This window comes from Hipposideros armiger, unplaced genomic scaffold, assembly GCF_001890085.2.
Source record: "Hipposideros armiger isolate ML-2016 unplaced genomic scaffold, ASM189008v1 scaffold_743, whole genome shotgun sequence".
Classification (NCBI taxonomy): domain Eukaryota; kingdom Metazoa; phylum Chordata; class Mammalia; order Chiroptera; family Hipposideridae; genus Hipposideros; species Hipposideros armiger.
In genome coordinates, this window is record NW_017732093.1 from 548,594 (window position 1) to 559,149 (window position 10,556).

Sequence of the window (10,556 nt, forward strand, 5' to 3'; positions counted from 1 at the left end):
AAGGTCCAGGTCTGGCTGGAGAGCAAGGGCCTGAGGGAGAGAATGGGATGGGAGAGGGTGGAGAGGAGAAGATGGACCTGGCTGGGGCATAAGTGGAAAGGACCAGGAAGGAATTGGTGTAAGACAGGGGACCCTGTGAGAGATATTGCTCTTAGAGATCTGAAATGAACTAAGCTGCACTGGGTCCTACCTGTCCTTTAGTGGCTCGAGCGGGGAAAGCAGGGCATAAACCGCCCACTTTCAGGCTCTGACATCCTGTGGACTTTGTCCTGTCACCACAAGGCATTTAGAATCTTTGACAGCTCTGACCTGTCCTGTGTCCCAAAGGTAGCTAGGAATCAGGCCTGGTCTGGTCCTGGCTCTGCTGTGGAGTCACTAAGTGACCCAGCCTAAGTCCCTCTTAGGGCCGGATCTTCTGGATAGGACAGTAGGGATTTGAGCTTCTGCCCTACACTACGTCCCTCTCAGAGCTCCCATAGAGTCGAGAAGGGTCCCTGCAGGATTGCAGTCTGGGAGGTGTTAAGAGTAGGGATCTGATGTTGCTAATCTCTGTGGCTGTGACCATCATGGCCGATGACCTCACTCCCTCTGCCCAGGTCTGTTGAAAAGCTCTGGGAACTGCAGCATGAGATCGAGGTGAGGCCAGAACCCCTAGACTAGAGCATGGTGGGGGTGGGGGTGGACAGGGTACTTGCCACTGGGGTCTCTTGGCCACTGGTCTCCTGGAGTAGCCTGTCATTCCCCCTCTCCCTCCCTGTACTGGCCTGCTTGGGCCCTGCTCTTGGACCTTCACTTGCCCAAATGCACATCCTTAAGGCTGGGTCAGCCTGGGGCTCCTATCCTGCATGCCTCTTTGCCCCTCTGATGCTGCCTGTGGCTAGGCATTATGTGGCCTGGCAGGAAAAATGGTGTCTACAGTTTATGGAAGGGGTGGAGAAGTTGATACCCCCTGAAAGCAGACATGCCTGTGTGCCCCGAGGACCTCCATCCCGTTGTGGCTCAGTTCAGATCCCAAGGCAGGTGCTGGGGCCAGATCCACCCCAGCCACAGTGCCTGCATTGGAGAGTCCATGTGATAGGCCGGGTCTGAGTGCTTCACTTGTTGTGCTGGCACCCTCCCCAGCTGTACCGCAACTCCGTGATCGCCCAGTGGAGAGCGCTGGACCTGGATGTGCTGCTCACCCCCATGCTGGGCCCTGCTATGGACCTGAATGTCCCAGGCAGAGCGACAGGTGAGGCCTGCTGTCCCGCCAGGCCCCTGACACCCCCATCTGTCCGTCCTCTTCTATGAGTTCAGCCCTGTGCCCGATGGGGCTGCCGGGAAGTAGAAGAGGAGCCCTCGGGGAGACTGCACCTCTGGGGGAGGACCTAGCCCTTGGGGGGCTCACAGTTTGGCTGACTGGAGAGATGGCAGTCACATGGGGTGCCCCAGATGGGAATGAGCTCCCAGTCCTCTGCACTGTTCAAGTTGGGTGTCTTGAGTGACATGGTCTGGTTTTGGGGGAGCGGGTGGTGTTTGAAGTCCAGGTGGTATTTAGATAAGCCAAGAAAATAGGAACAACATTCCAGGTGGAGGAAACTCCAGGGGCAAGGCCACAGCCTGCCCTGAATCTGCATTCCTGGGCATTGTCACTCAGGTCTCAGCCCTTGTCTGTGGAGGCCATTTTGTAAGGTGGAAGACTAGGTACAGACAGGACGGTTGGCCCTGAAGGTCACCCGGCCTGCTGCAGTGACTTGTACTGTGTCTCAGGGGCTGTCAGCTACACTCTGCTCTACAACTGCCTGGACTTCCCAGCGGGGGTGGTGCCTGTCACCACTGTGACCGTCGAGGATGAGGCCCAGATGGAACATTACCGGGGCTACTTTGGGGATATCTGGGACAAGGTGCTGCAGAAGGTGAGGCCATGGGGCCTGGCCTGGCCAACTTCAGGTCCCCCTTCCCCTGGACTTACACCCACACCCTAACGCTAGTTGCTGCGGAGAAAACAATATAAACACATATAGTCCTTGCCCGTCTTTGTTAATGCAAGACCTCTAAAGACTTCGGCCTGGCCCTGCTATGCTGCCCCTCCTCTCCTGCTGGGATGCTTCCTGGACCGGGGTGGGGTCCTGCCTCAATACCTCCCATCCTGATGCCTGTGTCCCCTGCAGGGCATGAAGAAGAGCGTGGGGCTGCCTGTGGCCGTGCAGTGCGTGGCTCTGCCATGGCAGGAAGAGTTGTGTCTGAGGTTTATGCGGGAGGTGGAGCGACTGATGACCCCTGAAAAGCGGCCATTCTGACTGCTGCCTGCCCAGCTGCCTGGCTGGCTCCAGAGGACCTGAGACCCACTCGATCCACGTGCATTCTAGTCAGGGCACAGCTACCACCCTGAGAGGAAATGGTCAGCGTGGGGGCAGAGACTTCCATGTCCCCTCTTCCTCCTCTCCATAAGAAGCCCAGACCCCCTGAGTGTGGACCTTGCACCCCGATCTCTGCCCTGGTCCCCAGTCTCTGCCCTGACCCCTCCCCCGCCATGTGGCAGCAGCTAATGGGTATGACATGGGCAAAGGCCCTCTAACAGTTAAATTGTTTCTAGTCTGTGTACTTTCTGGCCATCATTGTTAGGGCACGGGGTGGAGTGGGGGTGGAGGGGTGGGGCGTTGCGGGGCTTGGAGACTTGACTTGCTAGAGCCTGGCTCCAGCCATGTCAGTGTCCTGCTCCTAAGCCTGCCCTGTTTTCCATCACACACAGGATGGACACAGGCTTCTCAGAGCGGGTGTTGCAGCCCCAGCAGTTCACCCTCTCCCTCCCGCCTCTTACGAAGCCCTACTTTGCTAGACCTTGCCCCTCCTCTTCTCCCTTCCTCTGCTCCTTTCCTCTGCTGAGGATAAACTTTCTGCTCCTTTACTGTTAAATCCTTTGAGGCCCTGCTCAGCTCCCTCTTTTTCCAGAGGGCCTTCCCTTCTTCCTCTGAGGCCCAGAATAGGTGGCCAGTTTCTCCCCAGTCTGTGCCATGGGGTGGGCATCTGTTGGGGGTGGGCTGGCCTGCCTCCCTTAACACACTGGCTCTCCTTGATGGTAGGGAACCTATTGTACATCTTTGTCCTCGGTGGCCAGCATAGGGCAGCTGGAAGTCTGGAGTGCTGACCCTGAGCTGGTACTGTTGGGGAGAGGAGCCCACTGGCCTGGGGAGGTGAGCACCAGACAAAGCAATCTGGTAGTGGGTGTTCACAGGGCCCGCCAAGGACTGGATTGTTCTGGGAAGGCTCCCTGAAGGAGAAGGACCTCTGTTGAGTCTAGAAGGTTCCCAGAGGCTGAGATAGGGGATGACGACATACCAGGGAGGACAAACAGTATGCCCAAAGACTAGGATGAGTTTGGTAGATGGAAACATGTTGAATGGCACAGGAGAAGCAGTGCCAGGTAGGGCCAGATCAAGGTGAACTTGGGGGTCCAGTTCAGGAGCTTGAATCCTGTCTCAAGGGCTCTTGAAGGATCACACAAGTGCAGCGAGGAGAATAGACTGGAGGGACAGAGGCTGAAAAGAGATAAGGAGGTTGCTCCATTATCCTAATCTGGGGAAGGGGGCCTGAGGCCTGAGCTAGAGTAGTGGTCCAGGGGCAGAGAGAGAGGTGGTTTAGGAGTTAACAGTTGAAATGCAAGTGAGCTGTCTCAGCTCAATCTGTCAGGTCTCTTCTCCCTGCACTGTGTTGTCTGGCAAATGAAGGGTGGCTCACCTGTGACAGACTAGGGGCTTCTTGGCCCCACTAGCAGAGCCCCCTTGCTCCTCCCTGGCCCCAGCCCTAACTCCCCTGCTTGCTATAGAAGATGTTTCTCAGCCAGAGACTGAGCCCTCCTGGCAGGGCAGGCCTCAGCCTCCCTCCTGGCCTACTTCAAATTGTTTTCAGGATCAGCTGAAAAGCTTCATTCTTTGTCCTGATTTTTATGCAACTCCAGAGGGGCTTTCCCCTCCAAGTTGCTCAACCAGTGGCACCTGCACTCTCTACCAATGGTGTACCCGACTTGGTGGCATCAGTCTCAGGGCAGACCCTTGGGGCTGACTAGAGGAACACACCCACATGGACACCTAGGTTGGCATGACCCAGTAGTTGTTGCACTTTGTCCTGATTTTTTGTAACTNGGCGTAGGCTGCAGTCCCTGTGGCAGTGGGTTGCCATGGGCTACTGTATGTAGCCAGCAGCCAGCGTGATGGTGGGGCATTGACTAGAGGTTGTGTACTCTTGGGAATGTTGAACAGGCAAGGTGTCTTGGCCAGGAGACAAGACACAGGGTTATTCCCAGCCTATCAGATGATCTGCAGCCTGCACTGAGGCCAGGCCCTGCTTCTTGAGTATTATGTCCCATTTGTATAAAAGGGGGTCCTTCTATGCTGACCTTTGGACTTTTCAGAGTCTTCCTCATTCCCTCAGGACACCCAAGAAACTATGGGAGCAGCACACAGCAGTGGAGGTGATGTATGCCTGGCAAGACATCAAGGTACTGCTGAAGCAGGGGCAGCAGAGACCTGGGTGGTGATAGGAGTGGCCAGACATGGGACAGAGCTTTGTCCTGGCCTGCAGGGGAGGCCTGGCTAGACCTCGATGGGAAGGCTTGGTGACCTAGGAGGTCAATCTAGTCCATTTCCCTAGGACTGGGATGATATATTGTCTCCAAAACACTGCAGCCTGAGACTCCCCTTCTCATCCTTTTATCTTAGCCCCTGGGAAGACCCTGATCCTTCCCAGATATCTCAGTCTGTATCTCATAGCTTGAGAATTGCTCCTGGTGTCTAACCCAACTCAGCCTGGCAGCATCTGACCTTGTCCTGCAAACAATGACCTCTGCTAGTCTTACCCCTCCTGCCTCTATTGTCCCTGCAGGAATATCAGCAAGAGTTCATAGCCAAATGGAGGTCCTTGGACCTGGACGTGCTGCTGGCGCCAGCTCTGGACCCTGCCTTTTATATAGGCTATCCTGCCAAAGCAGGAGGTAAGAGGGCACTACATGCTGGTGGGGTTGAGACTGGGAGTCCAGGACTCCTGAGTGCTTGACCTTTGTTTTCATTCACTTAAAATTTTTTTTTCTTAAATTGAGTTCAAATTCAGATAACATAAATTCACCATTTTAAAGTATACAATTCAATGGTTTTTAGTACATTCAGAAAGTTGTGCAACCACTACCATTATCAAATTCCAGCACACTTCCATCACCCTAAAAGAAACCTTGTGCCTGTTAGTAGACACTCTCAATTTCCATTCACTTTAAAAATGAACTTTTATTAAAGTACAGATGCTCCTTGACTTAAGATGGGGTTTTGTTTCAATAAACCCATCGTAAGTTGAAAATATCTAAGTTGAAAATGCATTTAACCCAGTGAACATCATAGCTTAGTCTAGCTGGTTTTCACTGAATGTGTATCATTTTCTCAAGTAAAGTAAAAAAATTGTAAGTCAAACCATTGTTAAGTTGGGGATTATCTGTATAACTTACATGCAATAAAATTCACCAATTTTCAGAGTGCAATTTGATGAATTTTAACAAATGTATATCATCGTATAACCCTCATCATAATAAAAATACAGAATATTCCCATCACTCACCAAGTTTCTCTCGTGTCCCTTTGCAGTTCACCCTACCCTTACCCCCCAGAATCATTGACCTGCTTTCTGTCACTATACTTGTGCCTTTTGTAGGATTTCATATAAATGGAATAATAAAGTATGAGGCATTGTGTCTGGCTTCTTTCACTTAGTATATCCATTCACTGGCAACATGCTTTCTGCTGACACACTTCTAAAGGTGTCTTTAGCTCAGCCTACCTGAAATGCATGCCTCAGCATAGGGCAATGTCTGAGGGCAGTGTCTGAGGCATTGCTGGGTCCCATGCCCATCACAGGCGCAAGTCTCAGAGGTGATGTCAATGCAGAATGAAAACCCACCTCAAGCCTGGACTCCTCTCCCCTTGGTCCCCCCACAGTGGCTGCCCAAAGGCACATCCCACGCCTGGCTCTACTCTNTCATTATGGCCACACACACATTATGTGCTGAAAGGTGCTGGATATCAACCAAATCTGGTTGCCATCCTTGGGCTTGTGGACTTGTGGGGGTGGTGGACATTGACACAAGCACATCTGTTCCCCAGGTGACCAGGGCTGGGGGAAAGGGTAGACAAGGGGCCAAATGCAGCCAAAAGATGAGAGGTGGTCACTGCACAAGTGCCATTTCCACTGCTACACTCTAACCCAAGTAACCTGCCTGTCCTCTGGGCACTGCAATAACCTAACTTGGCTCCCTGCTCCCATCCTTGCCTGTCACTGTAGCCACAGTGATCCCTTAAAAGTGTCTACCAGTCACTTCTCTCCTTAGAACCTTGCAATGGCTTACCACCCCACCAAGAATAAAATCCAGTATCCTCTTTGTATCCTGCAGGGCCCTGTGTGATGTGGCCCTTGCCCACCTCTCCAGCCTCATCTTGGATGTCTTTTCCTCTCATTCATTGTGCTCCAGCCAAGAAACCAAAAGGTTTGGTTTCTTGATCATCTCAAGCTGCTTCCCAGCTTTTGTGTTAGCTACCCCTGTGCTTGGAACCCTCAGCTCCAGTGTCACCTCCCCTGATGACCCACTGGTTAAACAGCTTCCCTGACACTTTCTAATACGTCACCCTTTGTACTTTATAGCATCAGCACTATCTAGAATCACTTTTTTTAATTTTTGCAGTAACTCAAACAAACTTCCAGAGAGCTGAGCTTCATTTTGTTCATCACTATATTCTTGGCATGTGGAATGGTGCTTAGAAGGTGCTCAGTTAATTCCGTGAACATTAAGTGAGCATCTATTAGGGACCAAGCTCTGTACTAGGTGCTGAGACTACAGTGATGAATGAGACAGACTAGGTTCTTGCCCTTTTGGAGCTTACATTCTGAAGGATAGTTAATGACAGGAAGAAGGAAGCCAGGCTGGTATGCTAGTAAAGACCCTAACTAATGCACGGAGTGATCAGGATAAAGGGGGAAGGGCAATTTGAATAACATTTATCAAGTATTTTCTATGAACCATTTACCTTCTGGGCACTTAATATTCATCATGTCGTTGAACCCTCCTATTAACCCTGTTGTAGGCATTTTTGTCCCCATTTTATAGAAAAGTGACATACCTTGCCCAAGGTCAAGACCCTCTAAGTCATGTGGCTACTGCCTGTTCTCAGCCTTGTCCCCCCTTCTCGGGTCCACTGCCACACTGTGGCTGGCCTCTCCTGCCTCCAGACTGGTCACATATTGTCTTCATATGGCAATTGGCTGACCTTTCTAAACGTAAATCTTATGACACCTAAAGCATTTACATTTAAAAAAATTTTTTAATAAAAACTATAGCCAACATACGATATATGAGTTTCAGGGGCACACCATAGTTGTTCAACATTTATACGCATATACCTAAAGAAGTGATGACACCTATAACATTTAGTATTGCTTGTGCTTAGTACAAACTCCTGGCGGTGACCTACAAAGCCTTGCTTGACCTGTGCTGCTGACCACTCTGGTCTCTTTCCCTTACCAAGTCGCCACCTCCTGGCTATGTGGCCCTTGGGCAGTGCTCAGGACACTGTGCACATCTTCCATCCTTTGCTCACTGTGCTTGCTCTGCCTGGAATGTTCTTCCTACGTCTCCACCTCAAGACCTCCCACTTATCCAAGGCAAGGGTAGTTGTTTTCTTACAACTGTCAGGTGTGTTGAAAGGGCTTCTTTGTGGTTCTGTACATGCTTGAAAGCAGGGACTGTGTCTTAATAATAGGATCAACATCTATTAGGCTGTGGAGTTGATAATCTGTTATCTCATTGAAAAAAAAAATGGGCCTCATGACTTCCATTTTATAGATGAGGAACATGAAATTCAGCGAGGGTTGCTGATTTATCCAAGGCCAACGACTTGAACAGAGAAGACTTGAACCCAAATGCCTGACTCCAAACTTAGTGTACTTTCCTCATTTGCACAATCACCCTATGGGCACACCCAAAAACATGCAATAAACACCCTCTGGGTGCCAGGTTCTCTGCCAGGTCACCACATACACTGGAGACAAAAGCACAGCGCTCCTCCGCTGGTTACTCTTTACAGGAAGTGTTTGTCATGTCTCTTTCCCTAGGGTTGTAATACTGGAGTTCAGGACACAGCCAGGGGACCTGCTCTTGTTCCTGTTAGACACCATCTTTTAGGGTCATCCCAGGGCTCCAGCCTGTTGAGACTTTGGGATCCTGGCACTGTTGCCCACCCTTTCTGCTCTGCCTCCCAGCTTGTCCACCCACAAGTCTGAACACTGGACCTCTCCAACTTCACCCAAGTCACCAATAAATTTATGGATCAGATCAGGGCCAAGGAAAGAGTCCTGTGGTGTGTGTCAGTTCAGATCTCCCACCAGAGAAAACTTGTCTGCTGGACCTGTAAGAGAGAGCCACATAATTCAGCCCTGAGCCTCCCAACTAGCCTTGGCTGGGTCCTCCCAAGTTTTCCACACATAGATTGGGAATGATAACCCTGGGTGCCTAAGGCAGGTGAGGTCACTTGGGGTCAGGGCCATGTGGGATTTGCCCTTGTATGTCCAGCATCCAGCAGGGTGCCTGGTATTCAGTGGGTACTTGTTGAATGGCAGAATGTGTGACTTAGTGAATCCATTCTGATTACTTCCTTATCTTGTCCCCAACAGGAGAATTCCCAGCCTATCCCTACCCTCAGCACTTTTCATATTTATCTGTCTACTAATGTGATCTTGATTAGTGCCTGTAAGGACAGATCACTCCCAGTATATATTCAACCTGTGTCTTTTTCCTGGCCTGCTAGTCCTCATCCAGTCACTTTTCCTACCCCCTCCATCCCTCCAATAAATATTGAATTCCTCCCACAATGTGCTCAGAATAAACAATCAGAAAATGTCCCTGCCTGAATGGAGCTTTCATTCTGCTAGTGAAGAGACACCAAATGCATAATTACACAAAAACACATGTTAGAAGTGCAGTAAAGCAGAAGCACTGCTTTATTTATTTTATGAAAGTAAACATAGTGGGACCTGATCAGCCTGGAGTGTCAGGGAATGCTTCCGGAGGAAGGATGGAGGGGAAGCTTCAAATATTGCTGATTTAACTCAGAGGAGATCCTTGGGTTGATTTGGGCATGAAGTGGACTGGATTGGGTGGAGGAGTGAGTGAAAGGCGAGGAAGTAAAGGCAGCAACTGTAGATAATCTGAGAAGCTTGGCTGGGAAGGGGAGGAAAGATGTCAGGATAGTAGCTGTGAAGGATGTAGACCCGAGAGAAAGTTTTTTTAAGATGGGTGAGACGTAAGCATGTTAAACGCTGCTGAGAGGGAGCTGGCAGATACAGAGGTAAAGCTGGGAATGGAGGGTTCAACCTGTCCATCGCTCCTCCGCGTAAGAAATATTATTGAGCACCTGCCTTGTGTCAGGTACTTTGAAAAAGGCTGACAAGGCCCTTGCTTTTAGGAACTTATTTTCTAAGGCAGGAGACAAGAATTAAGTAAATAACATAATTTCAGCTACCGACAAGTGTGATGAGATAAAACAGGGTGATGTGCTAATGAACAGGTGCAACTAGAGAAAAGGCGATGTAACAAGGCCCAGGGAGCTGTGGAGGAGGAGGTGATGCCAGTGCCAAATGGCCCAAGGGAGCTAAGCCATCGGGAGTGCTGGGGTGTAGTGAGGGAGGTGGAGTGGAGGGGAAAATGGTCAGAAAAGAGGAGGGAGGACATGAGTGTGCTGATGAGGAGGGCTGGCTCCAGAGGCCCCTTGGAGGTAACAAAGAGTGGCCGAGGGTGGATGACCTTGGGTTTATCCTTTTGGTTGTGAACAACAGGTCAACTGCTGACTCCACATCTGGCCCTGAAAGACCCTCAGGTGCTCAGACTCAACATTACCAACAACAAACCCATCTTCTTCCCACCAAATCTGCTGCTTCTGACTTCCCAGTCTTGAGAGTGGAGTCACCGTTCTCCTAGTCACAACGACTGGCAGCCTCGGCGGCTCTTCTCTCCCGCTCTGAGACAGAAGACTGGGCGGAAGGGCTCACAAACCAAGTCCCGGCTGCCCTGCTGTTTCACAGCTTCCTCATCTTTCTTGCCCTTCCTTCAAGAAGTCACCTCCACCTCTTTACCTCCCCTCCCTCCAGACTCCTCACCACTGCCCTCCTTGCCCGTAGGGAGCTCCTGGTCCAAGGAGGAAATGGATGACTCTGGAAGGGAGAACCAATAGGTTGGCAGGCTAGGATCCCAGGATCAGGAGTGGCCTTGCTTTGGGAGCCAGGAATGGAAGCCCAGCTGGGATGGCAGGGACAAGAGTGAGGGCTATAGGGCCGGCCGAGTGGCGCGATGGTTAAGAACTGGCTTGGGACGCCAGAGGGCCACGGTTCGGATCCCACATATGAGGGCCAGTGACACCGCCCTCTACAGCTAAGATGCTGAACAACAGCTCAACCTGGAGCTGGGCTGACGTGAGTCGCCGGTGAGGGCGTAGGCTGCAGCCCCTGTGGCAGTGGGTTGCCATAGGCTACCGTGTGTAGCCAGCAGCCAG

The 10,556-nt window shown here is 51.1% G+C and overlaps 1 protein-coding gene and 1 long non-coding RNA gene across 2 annotated transcripts in view; both read left to right on the forward strand.

The window, feature by feature from the left end:
* Nucleotides 1-2,574, forward strand: part of FAAH (fatty acid amide hydrolase) — a 23,289-nt gene extending 20,715 nt beyond the window's left edge. Inside the window, exons 10-13 of the mRNA XM_019627969.1 lie at nt 586-636; nt 1,123-1,231; nt 1,750-1,895; nt 2,151-2,574. Coding sequence (XP_019483514.1) covers nt 586-636; nt 1,123-1,231; nt 1,750-1,895; nt 2,151-2,279 — 435 coding nt within the window. The 3' untranslated portion in view covers nt 2,280-2,574. The remainder of the gene's footprint in view (nt 1-585; nt 637-1,122; nt 1,232-1,749; nt 1,896-2,150) is intronic.
* A 2,291-nt stretch (nt 2,575-4,865) lies between these two features.
* LOC109373799 (uncharacterized) overlaps nt 4,866-10,556 on the forward strand; it is a 34,086-nt gene continuing 28,395 nt past the window's right edge. Inside the window, exon 1 of the long non-coding RNA XR_002122290.1 lies at nt 4,866-4,969. This is a non-coding gene — a long non-coding RNA (uncharacterized LOC109373799). The remainder of the gene's footprint in view (nt 4,970-10,556) is intronic.